Source organism: Chionomys nivalis, chromosome 15, assembly GCF_950005125.1.
Source record: "Chionomys nivalis chromosome 15, mChiNiv1.1, whole genome shotgun sequence".
Lineage (NCBI taxonomy): Eukaryota > Metazoa > Chordata > Mammalia > Rodentia > Cricetidae > Chionomys > Chionomys nivalis.
In genome coordinates, this window is record NC_080100.1 from 52,827,775 (window position 1) to 52,848,358 (window position 20,584).

The 20,584-nt window shown below is 44.6% G+C and overlaps 1 protein-coding gene across 1 annotated transcript in view; it reads right to left on the reverse strand.

Annotated features, from left to right (window-relative positions):
- The window catches only part of Serinc5 (serine incorporator 5), a 99,475-nt gene that overhangs the window by 40,515 nt on the left and 38,376 nt on the right, over nucleotides 1–20,584 (reverse strand). The window contains exon 2 of the mRNA XM_057789716.1: nucleotides 11,320–11,487. Within this exon, the coding sequence (XP_057645699.1) occupies nucleotides 11,320–11,487 (168 nt within the window). The remainder of the gene's footprint in view (nucleotides 1–11,319; nucleotides 11,488–20,584) is intronic.

Sequence of the window (20,584 nt, forward strand, 5' to 3'; positions counted from 1 at the left end):
ATCCCCCACTCCAAGGCTAGGGTCTAGCCCAGCCAGTAGGCTACTTGCCCAGCATAAGGAGCCTTAGGTTTGATCCCATTGCCGTAGAAACAATTGAAATCCAGGGAAAGGCTGTGCAGACAGCCATGGCGAGATTGACCATGTGTATATTTTATGTATACTTCAAGGATTTTCATCTGTTAATTTGAACTATTTATGATGTGGGGGGGTGGTTCGAGACAGGGTTTCTCTGTGTAACAGCCCTAGCTGTCCTGGAACTAGTTCTTATAGACCAGGCTGGCCTTGAACTCACAGACTCACAGAGATCTGCCTGCCTCTGCCTCCCAAGTGCTGGAATTAAAGGCGTGTGACACCATCACCTGGCCATTTATGAATTTTTTAAACCTTGGTAGGACATGAGAATCAACTGTCTTCTGTAAGACAGGACGCCAACATATTAAGCAGCTCATGATTCTGAAAGCCGGGATCACTTGCTTCTAAAACTCCTTCCTGAGACCCATGCACAGCGGACATTCAGTGGTGGTTCCAGCATCTCTCTCTTACATCAGATTGGGATGCCTGCATCCTCATTGTTCCACAGCTCACTACTCCTTCACCCCTAACGTGTTTAAAATGGATGCATGCATACAAATAAATCATTTTCCCTGTAAATTATTTCCATTTATTCCACGATTCCATACAGAATAAAAGACATGAATATGCTTGCCTGACTAGGCATATGCTTCATGCAGCCCTTACCTGCAACTCAACCAAGCTGTGGTTGGCTGAGTATAAAGTTTAGGCCATTGAAATTTGTCCCTCAGAGAAAAAGGGACCAATTGTGAACTATATGAGGCCACCCAGGGTCTAAAACAGGAGTCAGAGAAACTACAGCCCATAGGCCAGAGCCAGCCAGTGTCCCACTTATGTAAATAAAGTTCTACTAGAAGGGCCATGCCTATCTGTTGGTACTGTTTGGGCCACTCTTGCACTACAGTGGAAGCCCAGAGAGTCACTAGCTGACTTTAGGGGGAGAGACTGCCCACTGATACTGAACACAAACTGCTGACGTTTGCATTTATATTTCAAAAGCCAAGTGGCAACTGTGACAACTCCCTCTCCTCGTCAGAAGCCAAAGGAGCAGGAGCTGAGAGGGGGCACAGCACAGCTTCCGGTCATGGTCTTTCCCCTTAGGCCCTCACCGGATCTGCTTCAAACAGAAGCTGGCTTTAGTCAATCAAATGGTAGAACCTTCTGCAAGTTGTTTTTTAGCCAACAAAGAGGATGTGTGCTTATTTTTTGATGGAGAGGTGAATTGGGTAGAGATGCCCAGTGCATAGAAGCCTTAAGCAGCATTAGCAGAAACCTCACCTCTGTTCCATGTGTTCCAGAACCACAGCCTCTACAACCAAAAATAAATCACACTGAGGGGCGCCTTCAGACTGGTGTGCTGACTGCAGACAGCTGTTTCACTGAACTGCACCCCTTGAGGTCCCGGTTTCCCCAGCCAGAGGGAGCAAGTAGCCTAAGGTCCCCTTCTGAGTCTCTCCCTCACCTCAGCTGTCTCTCCAGACGTGGCCAGGAGGAGTTCAGTGGAGTGTACATACTTCCACAACTGTGCACAACTTCATGCCTCAGCCTCTCAAGTGCTGACATTACAGACATGCACCACAAAAGCCAGCTACCAAACTACTGCTGTCCCCACTGTTCAGTGCTCTGCAGCAACCATATGTTGATTAGTCTTTATCCCCAGTACAATCTTTGATACCAACACTTACATGAATGGGCAAATCAACAAAAGCAGCAGCGGATTTGAGGAGTTTTTAAACAATGCAATCAGAAACTGGGCATCATGGTGCCTGTTCGTAATCCATACTCTCCAGAGGTTAAGGGACAGAAGAATCACTTGAGTTCAAAGGTAAACTGGGCTACAAGCAAGTTCCAGGCTAGCCTGGTCTACACTACAAAACAAAATAAACACACTCTCTCCTTTCTTTCTATGTGTGTGTGTGTATATGTATATGTATGTATATAAACACAAAATGTACTGGGTAGCTGGTGATGCATGCCTGGGGCCAGGGCAGAAAGGTCCATGTTCTTGTACACCTGAGCTATTACAAATCAAGTTCTCTTGTTCTGTGCACAGTTAGGCCCTGTTTCAAAGTTCCACATTCCAAAAAGAATGTACTGAGATTACAGTTTACCCAAAGTAATATCCCTTATCATACTTTGTGAAGAACATCAGAAGAGCATCAAAATTAGACTGCATTTGCTCACTTTATCTGCAGGTATAGCAGTGCACACCTGTAATGCCAGCAAATCCCAGCATGTAGTAGGGAGAGGCAAAAGGAAGGGAGTTCAAGGTTATCTTCCACTAGTAGGGAGTTTGAGGCCAGAATGAGCTACATGAAATCCTGTCCTGAAAAACAGAAACAAGAACAATGGATGCCTAAAACTATGGGCAAATCAGCTGAGTAATATAACACAATTCCTATGATACAATGAGATAATCATAGTAACACACTGTAATGAACAGCCAGCATCACTACTTGGAGCTGTATAAAATGAGAATCACTTGAGCTGGGGATAGTGGCACATTCCTAAAAGCCCACCACATTTGGGAAGCTAAGGCAAGTTTAAGGACAGCCTAGGACACTTAGAGAGACCCTACCTTAAAAGAGAAGAGGAGGAGAGAGAAGGGGAGGCTAGTTACAACTGATTGGTGGAGTGATTGTTCAGCATGTACAAGGCCCTGGGTTCAATCCCCAGAACCAATAAACAAGCAAGCAGATAAACAAACAAAATAAGGATTGCTTGAACAAAAGTACCGGCACCACAACAGCAGATCTGATAACCAAGAAGGCCTCTGAGTGACAGCTGGTGACATAAAGGGGTAATTCATATCCTAAGCAGCATAGAGTAAGGCAGTGCTGCATAGTTTAAAGATATGAATTATTTATTTCTGGAATTTTCCATGTAATATTTTCGGACGTTAGTTGTCCCCAAATAATCAACGCCACAGAAACAACACCAGGGTTGGGGTGTTACTGTGCTCACAGCATTTATGTGCTTATTCCTGTTCCACTGACCTGAAGCTGCTTCATTCTAGTTCATTCTGCACTGCGGTGTTTGCTCCTTTGGGCTCCAACTTTATAGCAAAAGATGGTGCTCATCCTAACTGTAAGCACTTCTCTGGTCTCTCTATCTGCAAGTGCTTTGATGGCCACAGGGAAAGGACTAAGAAAAAAGTCATTCTCATGTCATCATTCTCTCCCTCTTAGGGCCAGGGCGACCTTAAAAAGGGTCCAGCTAACATCCGCTGCCTCCAAGAGCTCTGTGTAAGGGATCTGACAGTCAAGGACAATGACAGTTACCTATTGCTTTATGGCTCCTGGCAAGCTCGTGGTTACTAGACAAGAGTCATCTCAGTCCTTGAGTCTGAATCTAACAAAAGCCTCTCAGCACAGTACAAAGGGCGGCCTCCTCAAGTACAGAACAATTTCCCAGCACCATTCACTGTGTGGAGGACAGACCCAGCAGAGAGGAGCCAAGGTCGAGACTTGCAGGGACTATTTGCTTCTGGTTTAGATGACCTCAGACCAAAGATGGCATTGTTTTCAAAACTGTGTCCCTCAGACCCTGACTGAAAAAGGATGGGACCCAGGAAAATGTAAGAGATGGAGCTTCATTGCCAGCTCCCTTAGCCCTCAGTCCAGTGAATCTATGACCTACATGAATTGTGTTCACCACAATTCTACCCAATTGACCCATAAGGCACACTAACATGGAATTCAATTGACGTTCAGGAAGAGGATTTTTGAAAGCCATTTCATCTCAGTTGGGTTAAAATAATAAACTTGAAAATTCTCCAGAATAAAAGAATTGCATTAGCAGGATTTCTCTTTATTTGATATTATTCTAACACACACACAAATAAATAAATAAATAAATAAATAAATAAATAATAAAGATTTTAAAAACTAACAGGCAGTTTCTGAGAATGGAGAGCTCTGCCTGGGGTTTTGACTCCAACAACACTAGAGCCTAGGTTCCAGCACTCTGAACACTCAACCAATAAAAACCAGGCTCACAATTAGAGCCAGACATTTGTGCTTTAGCATGAACCCTGCCATTCTGAGCCAAGCAAACCGCATGGTGTCTGGCAAAGTGAAGTATTCTTCACCAGTGCTGTTTGCTTGCTTTAGAAAGACAGACACACGAGCACGCCCTGAGGGCAGTCCGCTTTCCGAGCAGCACCAGATGAGCACTTCTTTTGTGGCTGCTCCACTTCAGACCCACAGCCCTTCTCTGAGCCCAGCTTTGGGCTGTAGGAAGGGAAGGAGGCAGCTGGGAAGGTGACCTTTCCAGAAGGTCACCAGCTACTTCTTCCTGCTACTGTGTCCAGAGAACACCCAGGAGTCAAGGAAAGCTCTGCTTACTAAATGGATGTCACCTCCTAGATAGGCTCCTTCCCCCTGTCCCTGTATCCAGAGTTTAGGAGACAAGGGAAGCGAGGCTTGCTTTAGGCTAGGACTGCTGTTTCTGCGAGTTTTGCAGGTTATCTGGTCAACAAGCAAACCTAGTTATAAGAGCAAGAAATCACTGGCCAAGCACCCAGGGACTCTGAATTTCAGTCTCTGTTGTAACTAGTGTTTTCAGCCTTGGACGAGACACTCCACTTCATGGGCCATGTCATCTGTCAGACAACTAGATGGGTAAAATAATCCCTTAGGCTTCTTCCATTTTCCAATCTCCTTTATTCTTCCACCAACTGATTCAAACTATACCCTTTAAAAAGCAACCCTGTTTCCTCTGTGTAACACTTAACAGGCCCCTGTTTACCATCCCCTATCATAGATGTGAGCTGTGTTCTATTTTTATTCATTTCTTTAATTAGATGCTTTAGCTGCAGATCCAGAGACTAGCCCAGGAAGGCAAGCCACACACAACATGACAATCATGTCATCATAGCCCTCTTAGTTCTTCATGCTGATGACAGGAAAGGAAGTAGCTTATCTGTCAGTCTGCAGTCTTAAGTATATTACACGGCATTGTCAACTCTAAGAACCACCAAAGTAGTGCAACATGTCATTCAAACTAACTAGACAATTAGATGCTGTACTTAGGAAACTTCTTCAAAACCCAAGCGACGGAGCCTCTGCAGCTGACAGTTAAGGCCATGGGTGACTCCAATGGGGAACTAAAGTAGCAAGGGTGTCCTCACCCGTGGGATCAATTATCTGGAGAAGGAAGGCTGAGAGCAAAAGTCCGGTGTGGCCAACTCATTTGTGACTGAGTAGAACGCACAGCACAAACAAATATTTCCATGGCCTGTCCATGATCAGTACTGTCTGTGGTTGGTACTGGACAAAGGGAAGAGAAGGAAGAAGCTAAGAATGTCCCAGTTCTGTTCTGAGCGAAGGTACCTCTACCCTCAATTCTTCATAGAAGATAGCCAAAGGCAGAGATGAATGAGCTGCCCCAGGGGAACCACAGTGGTCAGAGTAGCATTCAAGACACCACAGACACACCAGGATGGGAGACAGAAAGGATAACAATAAGGGTTGGCAAGGGCACAAGAAACATGAACCTTTACACATTATTACTATGACTGCTTCTCATGATGACGGGGGTGCTAATGGTGTAATTACTTTGGAAAACAGCATAGTAGCTCCTCAAAGATTAAGCAAGGTATTTTCATCTAGTACAGAAATTCTACTGTATATACCCAGAAAATAATTATTCACACAAAAATGGTGACATTATCATTAAGAGTCAAAAAGTACAAATAACGTAAGTGTTCATCAACTGAGGAATACACAAATAAAATATGGAGTATTCATGAAGTAGAATACTATTCGGCCAAAGTACTAACATAGCTACAATATACCTTTAAAAACATGCTAAGTAAAAGACACCAGACACAAAAAAAGTCCAAGTATGTATTAGTCCATTAGCTATTATTATAATAAAATACCTAATACAAGGTAATTATTTTAAAGAAAACAGAATTTGTTTAGCTCATGGTTTAGGAGGTGTCCATTTTGACACACGACTCCATCAGAAAGACAACACTATCCCAAGAGTTGCTAAACTTATCATGAACTCTGAGATACAAGCATAGCCCAGGCGTGGGGTCTCCCTACAGCATGACAGTTTCTCTCAAAGAGACAACAAGGGAACTTCCCAACCAAATAAAAGCTAATCTATACACCTGGCCAAAATTTCCAGGCATTTGTCTATGCTTCTGAACTGTCTGAATGTGGCCCTGGCCAGGAGTCAGAGCAGGGAGAGCCAACATCAGCCTAAGTGCTTTCACCGAGGCCAGGGGAAGAGGACAAGACACTGCTTTAGATGTCAATGGAGCCATGAGCAGAAGCCCCTCCCATCCAGAGGAAAAGAACTGCAGACTCGTGGCCTGCTGGGGTGTGTCACTGCCTCCCACCATGCACTCTTGCTCTTAGGAAGGCCCTGTCAGGGTCACATGGCCTGTGGTGTGTGGGCTGAGAACAGCAGGTTCTTTCTGGTTTCAGAATGCTGCCTGTGTATCTTCGTGAGAAGGAACTTGGAAGAGATGCTGAGGCAGCTTTGCCCTGCTTTTGCATGAGGGAAACCCCTCTTCCCATGAGACCACTGGCTCAGAGAAGGGTCTCCGGTACGTTGAGCCACAGCATGTGGTTTCTCCCTTCTTGGAGCATTTTTTTTCCTGTGTCAAAATATAGGAGCCATTCTAAGCAGGCTGTTATTCCCAGTCACTGTGGTGTTTAAGCAAGTACAGAACTTGAGCTGGTTGATGCTTGGGGGCTTTAGTGGACTTCAGAATGTGGATCACAAGAGGAGAAGCAGGCGAGAGAATAGGGCTCCAGATCTTCACTGATAAAATAAGATCTGCCTGCCTGGTTTGGAGATAAAGGTGGCAGCTGAGAGCCCCAGAAGCTAGTCATTTGGAAGGGACAACAAAGGAAGGTTCTTGTGTGCTCACTGGCCGATGTGGGAAGAGTCTTCAGGGCTCCAATCTTACGTCTTAGGTCCACATTCCCTGTATTCTTGGTTCTGCACTGCTCTGACTGGGGGAGATGTCTGACATAGTGAATTACAACAACTTAAAACCCAAATATATGATAAACAGTGTTGGGAACTCATTTGTTTGGTATATGGAGTGTGGAACATGACACTGTAATACATTTGTTTTAGATTTGAACTGTAAAGAAGTATTCATTTTGCCGTGAAGCATCTACTACGATCTTTATTGTCTTTTGTTCTTCATTCATTTGTAGATGGCGTTATGCTTGTCTGTGCCTTCAGATCTCTCTGCAAACATTTTATTTTGCACATTATTTCCCAGCAGGAAGTCTGAGCAGTTTTGAGTGGCAGTGACTTGGAAAATGGTCGACTTTGAGTAGTGTCCTGCCGAGGTGAGACGGGCTCTGTGCTTGTTTTCAGCATCAGTTGGTAACACCACAGCATATGGAGGGTCTCCAAGGAACACAACACAAGACACACCCCGTGCAGGCCACAAGTTTGCAGTTCTTTTTCCTCTGCCACTCTCACCTCTCGAACTCCCACAGGCCAACAAAGGGCAGGCAAGGACCGCAGGGGACCAGCCTGTGCACTACAAGGAGACCTTTCAGGACCCACCCTCAAGTGTCGCCTGGGCATGAGGTCAACCTGATTCTAGCACCACAAAACAAGCTGACTTTGTGGCCAGATAGCTGTCCCCTGAAGGGAAAAGGATTTATTCCACCCAGAGTGACCTCACTCCCTATGCGGGAAGCCTGGCCAAGCCAGTTTTAAATAGGTATATTCAGAGACAGGCTCCAGAGTTGCACCTCCCCCACTCCATCTGATCTCTGATCCCAAGTCACCCCAGTGTGCTCATGTCCCCCAGGCTCTCCCTGTTCCATGATGATCACCTCTGCTTGGGTATCTACAATGGCTCCTCCTTTACCCATGGACCTGTGACCCACGGTCTTTTTCCTGTCTCTCTTGTCCTTGCTCTCCTCTGCCTTCCCAGCTAGACAGTGCAGTAGCTAAGCACATATTCACACAGTTCAAACCCCAACTCTACCTCTCCGTGGCTGTTAAGACCAGACATAAACTGGTTAAATGACTCATTGCTTCCTCCCTGAAGAATGGGATGTTGACAGCACCTGCTGTACGGGCAAGGGCAGTGGTGAAGAAGGACAAAGACACAGGTAAAACGCTCAAACTAAAATGGCATTATGGTAGTAGCCTATAAAAAGCAGCTCTTAAAATACTTTTCCTTATATATGCTACTTCCTTCATGAAGCCTTCCTGGGCAACACCAGGCAACATCTTCCTGTTGAAGGTTCTGTCAGGAAGCAGAGATAGCAGATGGAGTTGTTAGTGGGTGCTGCACGGAGAAGGAGCAGGATACCCGAACAGGAATCAGGTGTGTTTTATAAAATGTATGCCTGAAACACACACCTGGGGCTTCTACACCACCCATACAATCGCAATTGCAGTGCTTCGCTCCAAGAGATGTCACCTACTGGCAGAGTCACAGGTTTTGTCTCGTGGACCTAAGGCTTTCATTCTACTTGCACCAAAAGCTTAAGAGCAGGGCTCACACGGCATCGGCTAAGATACGACTTCTTACCACAGGACCACGGCGGGTCATCAAGCAGGAAATTAAAAAGAGAGCATCGCACTACTAGAAAAATAAAAGTAGGAAATGGTGTGCTGGGGTGCAGCTCAACGGTAGAGGGTTCGCTGAGTCTTTTGGGGGTTCTTTTCAAATGAATGAATTTAAAGGGAAGATTAAGCAGACCCTCAGCAGAAGAGTTAAAATCTATCCTTCTAGCCTTGTAGCTCTTAAAACTTTTTTAATTTAAAAAGTTTTAATTTTAAAATATATACACTGTATATATGTGTGCATGCCAGAAAAGGGTGCCAGATTCCATGGAGCTGGAGCTACGGGCAGGCGCGAGCTGTATGAAGAGGGTTCTGGGAACCAAATTCAGTCCTCCTTAAGTGTAGTATGTGCTCCTAACTGCTGAGCCATATTTCCAGGCCCCGTAGGCCCAAACTTCTTTCCCCAAACACACCAAGTTAAAGCATGATGCTAGTAGGGCTGGGTGGTAAATATATCAATAGCACAAAGCAAATATGGCAGAGACTCCTCAAGGTAGCCAAACCCTTCATCTCTACCTCTAAACTTTTACACAGAACCTATTGGTTTTTACCTTGTTTTAAGCCTCAGAAAAGTTCACATCTTTTCTTCTGAGAGACAAACTGTACCCTCATCTAAGCATACCATGCCACCCACTGGGGCACCTTCACTGGAGGCTCTACAGTAGCTTATATTCTAATCAAAACCATACGGCTACAGTTAGAAATGCATTAGCCAACAGGAAGCTCCAACAGGCCTATCCTAACTAAAGGATAAACAGAATAAAAATAGACCAAGAGCTTTTAAGAAAATGTCATGGGGCTGGGGTGTAGGTCAGTAGAGAGATCGCCTAGTTCATGCCTGACCCTGGGTTGCATCCCCAGCATAAAGAGAAGGGAAATGATTGCTTTAAAGCAGAGTGCAATTAAATGGCCACAGTATAGCACAGGATTCGGGCTCAGTTTGCTTAGGAGCTGCCCCAGCTGAGGCTATCATCACCACAGAAGAGATGCAGCTCCATTATAGGCTCGGCTTCTCTCCCTCCCCACTGCCTGTGAGGATGAAGGGCTGAGTGGTGTACGAGAGGGAAATGGGCCTCGACAGCTCCGCTTTCATCCACCACTTCCCCTGGGATGAGAGCTGCCCTCAACATGCTGCTGCCCTCTCTCCCTGGCTAGTGAGCCCTAGAACCATGCCCACGAAGCACGGATGAGAGAGCTGCTGGCTTAGGAGCTCAGGAGAAAGACCACCTCCCTGCAAACACAAGCTGCATGAGTTCACCTGCCTTGTTGAGTAGTGAGCATCGTATCTGGCCCCTACTTGCAGACATTTTAGTCTCTCTTTTCTCCCCCAGAACCTAGGACAGGAAGAGTTGTGTTGTTTATTGGGGTTTCTTGTGACCACAGCACGCTGCACTCTGATACAGCTCGTCAAGAGTCCTGCTATGGGGAAACAGGAAAAGGCTCCACATCCGTCTCCATGAACGTCACACTCCAGGCAGCCCTGAGTAGACTGCCCAAGAAATGGCTGACCTCTTGCCGTAAGTCCCAGAGGCAACAACGTCCAAGTGTTCCGTCTAGAAAAGCTAAAAGCCTCAAAAACCACTTCCTGGTATCTATGAGACTGTCTACGCTACATCATCCTTTCCATCGGCCTAAATTACATCTTCATAACAAGCTGTGACTTGAAACACTGGCAGTCATCCCTATGACAGAGATGGGCAGAGTTCTACAAGCAAAGACTGTCTTTATCAAAGACGGCTAAACAAAACAGAGACCAAACACAGTCCTCTGACATCAACGTTCTCTACCAACAGCATCCAACTAAGCCTATCCTGCCACTAAGGACAAAGCTACCAGGGGCTGGAAAGATGGCCCAGTAGCTAAGTACTTGCTGCCCGAGCTGGATCCTAGCACCTATGTAAAAAGCTGAGTGCGTCCACCCATACTTATAACCCCAGCACTGCAGGGATGGGGAAGACTCACTGGGGATTGCTGGCCTCCAACCACCTACCCGGCTTTAGGTTCAGTGAGAGACCCGGCCTCAAAGAAACAAGGCAGAGAATGAGAGTGGAGCACCTGGTGTTCTCCTCTGATCTTCATGAGTGCTCAGACACACAGCATACCTCATCACATCCACAGATATACCTAGACATCATACCAAACATTAATTGGTTGATTAATTAAAGATCAAGCTATTGAATGGCTAGCCTGCTTGCCTGGACGCAGAAGACAAGTTCTGAGATAGTTCAGTGACCAAGTAAAGTGGTTTGCATGAGAAGTGTCCTCCACAGCCTCAGGCATTTGGATACTTGGTCTCCAGTTGGTTAGTAGTGTTGTTTGGCGGGAGATTTGGGTGGTGCAGCCTTACTGAAGAAGTATGTCATAAGGAAAGAGGGGGCCACAAGCTAATTAAAAAGCCTTGCCAACTTCCATTCTATCTCTGCTTTGTGTGTGCTATGCTTCAAAATGTGAGTTTTCAACTTCCTGCGGCCATGCCTACCATGTGCTGCCTCGCCAACCCACCAGAATGAACCCGTATCCCTCTGGAACCGTAAGCCCAAATAAGCACTTCTTTCTATAAGTTGCCTTGGTCGTGATGTTTTATCTCAACAACAGGCATGTAACAAACCCCAAATTACAGTGGTATGGAACCCAGTCCTCTAAATCGTGCTTCTCATACAACTCCATCAAGAACCACAAACTTACGTGCTCCTTCATCTGCTTAGTCACGGAGGATGACATCATCACACAGCAGAGGCCGATGACCAGGAGGAAGTAGAGTAGATACATGAAGCGGGTGGTCCGAGACTGCCGGATCTTAGGGCAGCAGCCGCAGCAGAGGGAGCATCCAGCAGAACCGCAACAGCAGGCCAGCTAGGGAAGACACAAACATCTTCTCAGAGTGTGTCATTGTAACTTAGCAAGAAACACAAGACTGTTCTTCAGGGTCATGGAATGTGAGGCTCTGAAATCACTGAAATTTCAAGGGTGAATGAGAAGTATCTTGTTATTCATAAGTCCCATTAAGCCACATCTGAGTCTATGTTCAACAGCACAACTCTTGGTTTGCCCCTCTTCCCAGTCATTTTAGGACCTGGCTGTCAGAAGTCAGCCACGTGACATTGAAGATTAGAAATTTCAGCTCCCCACTCTCTCCTCTCAGGGAGAGAAGGGGTGATTGAGTTAAATGATCCATGGTTGATGATTGAAACAGTTGTGATACACATTGACATCTCTACAAAAACCCTCACCAGTGGATTCAAAACGTCTGTGTCAATAAAAGTATCCATGTGTACTGGAGATGTATCCCATCACTGTGGAACAGATACTACTGGGGTTCTCACTTCTGGGGCTCCTCGCCCTGTACATCTGGCTGTGTATTTTTAACATTTATGGTAAGCAGGGAAAAACAAGTACAGAGTTTTTCCTAAACCCTGTGAGAGGTTCAGCAAATTATTGAACCCTAGAAGGAAAGGGTAGAAACTCAGGCTTATACCCAATCAGATAGGCTACGGGATGTTCAGATTATGAGTGGCCTGAGAAGTTGGGACAACTTTGTGAAACTATACACCAAACCTTGGTAGTGCCAGTCTGAACTAAATTACAGGAGACCCAGCTGGCATCCCATATAGGCCCACTGCTTTACAAACATTTGCCCTAGTTTTCGGCTGGTGGACCTTCCAGGCTAAAGGATGACTGCTCTCTCCGTCATCATGACCACAGGACACAAGAAGAGTGTGTGGCAGAGCTTTGGCTAGGAGCAGTCTGTCTGGAAAGATGAGCACTAATGGCTTGAGAGATCGCCAGGAATAAGCAGGAAAGGGACTTCCTCAGAAGCACACAGTCATTATTACACTTAAGAGAAAACAAAGGTTTCTAGGATCAGCTAAAAGCAAAAACAGCAGCTAAGAACTAGAAAAGGCGCTACATGAAACAGGACATGGGAAGGAAGACATGGGAAACAAGAAGCTGGACCCAACCATCAAAAGTCAAAATCCGGAATACAAACTGTGTCACCTAGGAACATGTTGGGAGGGCATGGATGTGCTTGTAGAGGGGAGCATGCAACTTGAAACCCCAAAGACAAGTTTGTAGGTACCTCTTACACATGTGCTGTTTCTCAGCCTCATACCTATCAGGGGCAATCTTTCTAAGCTAATGAGTGATGGATGGGCTCAGTGAGCTCAGATCTCCTGCTGTACTACTAACAGTATACAAGGCTTTCACTTCGGAAAACTAGATCATGGTGCCACATGACCCTGTGTATTGCACATATGTGTACATGTATGTGGAGGCTAGAGTCTATACAGGGTGTCACTCCTCAGCCATGTATCCACTTTATTTTTCAAGACAGAGTCTTACACTGAATATGGGTTTCATCAGTTCAGCTAGTCAGCTGGTCAGCAGACCCAGTGCCGGGATCATAGAGGTGGGCTGCCACACTCAGTTTGTTACATGGGACCTAGAAATCAAACCAGTTCCTTGTGCTTGTACAGTCAGTACTTTTCCAATTCAATGTCCTCTCTATTATTTGGAAAACTAGGTCTTTGATAAGACACAAGGCAGCAGGGTGGTGGACAGCAGTTCAAGCTAGAAGTCAGTCTCTGTGGAGGAGGTGAGGGTCTGCCACCTAGAGACAAAGCCACTTACTCCTCACTTATAGAGTAACAATGTAACAGGACACCCCTTATACACTGCTGTGGGAAGCTTCCCCAGGCGCACTTGACTTGAGGGAGGAGCTGTTACTCAACAGGTCTTCTCTGAAAGGAATTACAGAAACTGCAAATTACATCTGAATATGTGAGTATGAACACTGCTCTATACTGAACCTAAGCCCTAATAATTCACTTTCTTGATAATGATCTGGAAGGAAGTTTGGGACTTTGCAAAGCTTCAAAACAAACACCAGTCACAAGAGTAGATTGTAAACACCATGCACAATGAGACTAGTCAACAGGTATATAGTTAGGACAGCAAATTATGATGCTATGGTGGATCCCAGAAGTCGGGTCACATCTCAGGCTACCTCCCTTACTTCACGAAGGCTCCAGTGTTAGAACCTCTGTCTCTCTGCGCTGTAACATCACTTCAAATTCTTGCTAATGTCTTCTATGCACCTTACATCCTACTTTCCGCACATCTTACTCAAAAGGCTCATAAACCTATGTCATTACTATAAAAGAATCAATTCTCCTTAGGCTGAGCCAACAGGTAGCGCTGCGGTACTACTGCTGCTGCATGCGTTTGTGGTTTTTTGTTTTGTTTTTTTTTTTTCCAGCCACACTTCCACTTCCTTTACAATTCATTCATCTTTTCTGTTTGTATTTTTTTGGGCCTCAGGCTCCTCCCACATGCTGGGATTACAGGCATGCACAACTACACAGGGTTTATAATATGCTAGGACTGAACCCAATGTGTTCTTCCCCTCTGCTCCCAAACTAAACGGATTCTCTAGACTCTCCCTCTTCTTTCCTAGCTTTTGATTAAGTCACATTGTCTCAGATAACCAGATTTGCTGCACTCCAAGTTCAAAGGTGATAATAAATACTTAACCCATAAAACTCCTTTAGAAGCAGTTTTCTATAGTTGGAGCCTTAAGCATCACTTAATGACCACACAGTAAAAGGCTGGTGATGTGAGACATCCTTCTGTATATTGTTGCTTTTATTGGTTGATGAAGAAAGCTGTTTTGGCCAATGGCTTAGCAGAGTAAAGCTAGGCAGGAAGTCCAAACAAAGATACAGAGAGAGTCAGCAGAGTCGGGTAAACACTATATAGCCACCCAAGAAGTAAGATATGAGGTAATAAGCCATAGCCTTATGGTAAAATACAAACTAATAGAAATGGGTTAATTTTAGAGATAGCTAGCCAGAAATAGCCTAAGTCACTGGCCAGATGTTAAGCCTCTGAGTAATTATTTTGGAACAGAGAGAAACCAGTCCAGGGAGACCAGTGGAACAGAGAAGAGCCTTCTGTTTACATATGGTGCCCAAGGAATTTCCACATAAACCCGAGAGAGCTTTTAAAAAGGTTCTAAAATGGAGCCAAGAATGGCTTCCCAATTCATGTCTCTCATTGCAGGTCACAGTACAGAACCACGTCCCCTGGTAGCAGCGGGCCTCCGCTAAACATGGCAGACTCCCTCTCTCACAGGCCGCAGTACAAAGAGGTTTCTTCCAGCTGCTATGTGCAGGCTTGACAGCACAGCCTCAGACTTGAGAACACAGCCATGCGCTGCATGGCAGATTTAGGCTTTTACTCAGATGAAAAAGGTTTATGTGCTATATACTGCTCCCCAGAGTTGGGAGGTGAATGCGGCTCCCACCCAGTGGTCCCGACGCTGGTGGTGAGTGTGTTTCCACCATGAGAGGGCTGAGCACAAGGCCAACAGTCAAAGTCATGGCTGTAGTCTTAGCCATGCCCTCTTATATTTAAAACACTCTTGATCAGAAAACGATTATAGATACACAATAGGACAGATTTCAGATAAAAAGACCTATAAATGTGCCACAATGTGTTTGATAAATATGCATAGATCGGGAGAAGAAGAAGGAGAGGAGGAGAAAAACAGTCAGATTAAAATAATTTAAAAATCCTTAAAAATAGTATAAAATATGCATATTAAGCCATGTAAAGATAGAAAATACACAAAGAGTCTGAATTATGTGTATTATTGTGATTTCTTTAAATTTTTTGACTGCAGAGAGACATTGATTCTGGGGGCTGGTAAGCTAAACCAACACATAAATTTTAAAGGTATCTTAACTTCAAAATTTGAGTCTAAGGATACGTTACTTTGTAAAAAAAAAAAGTTCTGCTTTTGTTTCCACGGAAGATGAGAACCTATTGATTACAGTTCTCCTTAATTATAATAAAAGATAAATTAGATATAAACCTTAGACTCACAAAGAATAGATGATAATATCTTTAATTTTGCCTACTTCAAATAGACTAAATGTTATAACTGCAATTCTTGCTTAATAACTATTTCACTATATGTAATTTTACCTTGTTAAAGTTAAAACTTTCCTTTTTAATTAGATAGAGAAGGGGAGATGATTTGGGATGTTCTTCTGCATATATGTTGCTTTTTTGGTTGATTAATAAAGTTATTTCAGCCAATTAGCAGAGTACAGTTATGTGGAGAATCCAAACAAAGATAGAGAGAGAGTAGGTGAAGTCGGTGAGACACCATGTAGCCACCCAAGAAATAAGATATGAGGTAACAGGCCACAGCCTCATGGTAAAATATAAACTAATAGAAGTGGGTTAATTTACAGAGAGAGCTAGCCAGAAATCACCTAAGTCACTGGCCAGACAACTGTAACTGATATTAAGCCTCTGAGTGGTTATTTGGGAACAGGTTGGCATGGAGAAACTGGTCCAGGGGGACCAGTGGGATGGAGAAAAGCCTTCCATTTACAGCCTGGTCTGGAACAATATGCCCTAAATAAGAAAAGAAAAGCAGCTGAGAGGCCCTGGCTCCCTCTGTTTGCTGTATGCGCCCCTCATGATGCACAACTTGTCATAAGCCCACAGCAGCAGGGACATCCAGTCACATTCTAAAACGCTGAGCCCAGTAAGCCTCTTCCCGTTACAGGTTGGTCATCCTAGGTGTTTTAGAACTAGCTAGAAACCTTCAAACTAATAGTAGAACTATACCAGAGCAGAGTCAATAGCTAAGCTCACTCTCTCCACAGAAGGGAAAATAAATACATACAGACATTTAAATGTATCTAAATAGTGACAGAAAGGACACGACTATGGAAGACACTGCAGTGAAGCACGCAGTTCAGTCCTACACTTTCACTAAAGCCATGTACCAATGTATGCGCCGTATTTGTCACATGTTTCTCTGTACTTACAGAGCGAGGGTCCAGTGGTAGAGTTTGCCTAGCAGATGCAGCACAATTGGTCTAAACATAGTATTGCCAAAACCCAGACATATGTACATTCATATGTATGTACATATTGAACAAAACTTCTAAAAAAATATTGCAATTCAACAGTAGCCTTTCTCTGCTATACCAAGAGTCACTCTTCAGAGCAAACCATACAATAAACAAGGAAATACACGCCTGGCCTTAAGCTGAATTCTGACAAATGCACCAGGGGGAACTGCAAACCGTGTCTGTGAAAGGAAGAGTACAATTCCAGGAAACTGTACTCCACCTGTGCTGGCTGGCCCAGTTTTGGAGAACAGAGCTTACTTGTCCTGTTCTTTACCTCAGACAAACCTTGGCTGGTCCAACTCCAAACTGTCACAAGCTTGAGAGAAAAGCTAGTGTACTGTGTGTGTCTCTAGAGGGCACAAGCCTTTGCCACACAAGTCAGGCTCATAAAACAAGTATCTGTAGGTTTGCGGCACCAAGACTGAGTAGGGATTTGGGAGGCAAAGGAGATGTAGAGTCATCAGAGAAAACAAACGAGCCACTGTGCTGGGGATGCTGTGAGGGAGGGTGATCATGGGAAGAGTCTGATGTCACTAGGGAAGCTGATCCTGGAAGGATGCTTGTCAGCTCTGGGAAGATGAACTTCTGTGGCGACAGGGTGTGTGTAAAATGTTTCTGTGTTCTCTACTCAGTTTTGCTGTGAGCTTAAAATTACTCTTTTAAAGCCTTTTGTTTAAAAATAAAAAACGAACAAAGCAGTACTGTCCACTCTTGCCTCAGTAATGGATGCTGAAGGAGTAATGTCTGGTGATGAAGCCATGTGAGTGGCAAACTCCTCAAGCCAAAAGCACCAGTGATGTAGGAGGGTCATCTGTCTATGTGTTACTTTCATTGGTTAATAAAAAAAAAAAAGCTGCCTCGGCCTTTTGATTGGCCAGCCCTTAGGTGGGTGGAGTAGACAGAACAGAATTCTGGGAGGAAGAAAGCAGAGTCGGGCAGACGCCATGAAGCTCCGGCCCAAGATGGACGTAGGTTAGAATCTTCCTGGTAAGCCACCACCTCGTGGTGCTACACATATTAATAGAAATGGGTTAAAGCAAGATGTGAGAGTTAGCCAATAAAAGGCTGGAACTAATGGGCCAGACAGTGTTTAAATGAATACGATTTAGCCAGGCAGGAGCTGGGTGGTATAAAAAAGCAGGCCTGCTCGCCTCATTGCTACACACCAGCATTCCCAATCCCTGGGGCCGAACTCAAAAACCACATGCTAAACTCTTGAATTTCTTACTAGCATTATATCACAGAGCACTATAATTTTTATCTTACTTCTTTTATTTTTTTGAAGAATATAATTACATCATTTCATTCTTCCCTTGCCTCTCCCTCCCCACAACACTCCTTACTCTCTTTAAAAACCATGACCTCTGATTTCATTATTGTTGTTACATTTATATGTATGTGTGTGTTTGTATATATAGACGTATATTCATATATATATATATATATATATATATATATATATATATATATATATCCTGCTCATTCTGTATAGTGTCTCTTCCAAAGTTCAGGTGTTGAAGTACTGAGCTCCAGCACCTGAAAATGTGATTCTGTTTGGTCTTTAGAGGCTGATGTTTTTGAGCAGCATCCCTGGAATAGTCCCTATCCCAGTGGTGTGTGTCTTCATCGGGAGAGATGAGCACACAGTCACGGCGACTGCCCTGGGAGAAGATGCTAAGGGACCATTTATAAAACAGCCTGATAAAACCCTGCTCTGGAGTTGTTAGCCTCTGGAAATGACACTGAATTGCTGTTTGAATCACATGGTTGGAGAGCTTGAGTGTGGCCGCATGGCTGACATAAACTACCTGTGCCGAGAGGTACACAGAGCCATGTGGGGAGACACAAGGTTATAAACAGACTCCCAGGGGAATGACCTAGACATGGGGAGGGGAAAGAAACATCTACTTCTTAACACTCAAGCTTTTATTATGTGTATATTACTTTTGTTTTGCTTTGTTTGGGGACAGAGTCTTATGAAGTCCATGTTGGCCTCAAACTCTCTATGTGTCTGAGGCGGGTCTTGTACTCTGGATTCTCCTTCCAAGCACTAGGATTACAGGCATGTGGCACGGTACGTACTTCTTTTCTTTAAAGAGTAGCACATGCACACTGGGCTGTATGTGATCCTGTCAAAGGAAGGAAGGAGGGGAAGAAAGGAGGGAGGAAGGGAAACCTACGTATTTTAGAACAGCAATGAGGTTTGAAGATGTTTCTGCAAGTGAACGTGTGAACACAGTAAGTACTTAAGTGATTCTCTTCCCTTCTGAGGAGGCTTCTGTCCCTCAAACAAATCACAAAGAGGAATGAGTCACTCCTAGAGTCCTCCCACTGCCCAGCTCATTTCTGAGCATGCGCAACGCAGGCTTCAGAAGTAAAAGGTGCTTTGTCCCTGCCTGGGAAAGGGTCAAAATGAAGTCAGGCCAGCTGTTCTCACTGCTCCCTCTTATCAAAGGAGAAGCCAAAACACATCCCACAAAAAGTGAATACTATCTCCAATCTCCCTTCCCGGCCTTGCCCACCAGCCCTGGGAAGTCATCATCCCACGGACTGATGGGAGGCCTATGAGGAAATGTAACAGGAAACATGAGCTAGGATTGGGAATGGCTTCAGGTGCTTCTATTAAGTCAAAACACAATATCCTCATTACCTGGAAGTCCACACCAGCAGTACAAACTGAAAATAGCAACACAGCAGGAAGTCCACAAGGGTCTCTGTGTAGGTGCAAACGCAAACATACAGGGGTACCTAACTCACACAAGAGTGCTCTCTGCAGCTCAAATCTTCTTTCAGGTTCTGAAGCTCACAGCAGGTAGCTGTGAAATGGAGCAGGAGTGGGTGGGGGTGATCAGGGATGGAGGGGTCCTTGAGCGTGAAGCTTAACTCAAGGGTTTGGGTGCCAATGCTCATGATCACACAAAACTTCCATTCTGGGTCCTTTTCTCACAAACTCATGGAGTGAAAGTCATGGTCAAGGATGAGATTTAAAAGAAATTTCTATTGCAGAGAGAAAGAAAATAAAAGCAGAATGATCAAAGTTCTGTTTCAGAAAACAACTGAAACAGAAGCCCCCAGAGGGACCCAACAGGGGGCTGCCACAGAGGTTCATTTGCTCCTGTAGGGAGGGGGTATGCTGAAATGTTTGTCTATGGGCTCTTAACATGACGTAGGGCAGAAACTCAGAAGAGACTGAGGCAAATTTTATTAAGATTGATTAATTCTCTGAGCATAGTGAAATTGAGTCAATAGAGACCCACATGTTCTACACACCCTACCGGTTCAAGCAGGAAGATGATCGTGCATGTTCACACTCTTACATGCTTTAATGCCTTCTTCCACACATCTCTAACTTGCTGCTATGTAACGCCATGGCCAACATAGGTCTGCTAGCTGTTAAGACTATGCTGCCTTTGTTCGCGCATTAACATAACCAGCTAGAACTTTATCACGGGCCTTTTTCTTTTGCTGTCTGTGGATAGTTAAGTCTTATCATAGTTTACCAAAAGCTAACTGTAGTTTCTCTTGGCTACCTCATGTTTAACTCCTTGCCTACAGGTCGGTCTGTGGTGTTCATCTTTTTGAAACAGGCAAAATAAATAGACGGAAAGGAACAGAAACTTTCCCTACTTAAAATTTAGTCTATTATGACTGCCAGCAAAAGAATGCACGAACACAATAGCGTCTTGTGTGTATTTTCCTGGGGGAGCTTCAACTGACCAGCACTAGCTCAGAGCCTGTCTCTCCTCTTACCTGCTCACCTCAGTTACGCCACACCCAGCTGCAAGCCCTTTTACTTCTCCTGCATACTGTTCTGGATCTCACCATCTTAATCTCGCCTCACACTCCTTAATACTAACTTGTTTTTGTTACTGTTTCATAATAGAAAGGACTTGTGTAGCCCAGATCTGAAAACTAGAAAGTCAGAGTTTAGACTGGGCAGCCCTAGGACCTGAAATCCTGGACCGCACAGCCAGTACTTTGCAGCTTACCTTCCTCACCCTCTGTGTGTTTATGCAGGG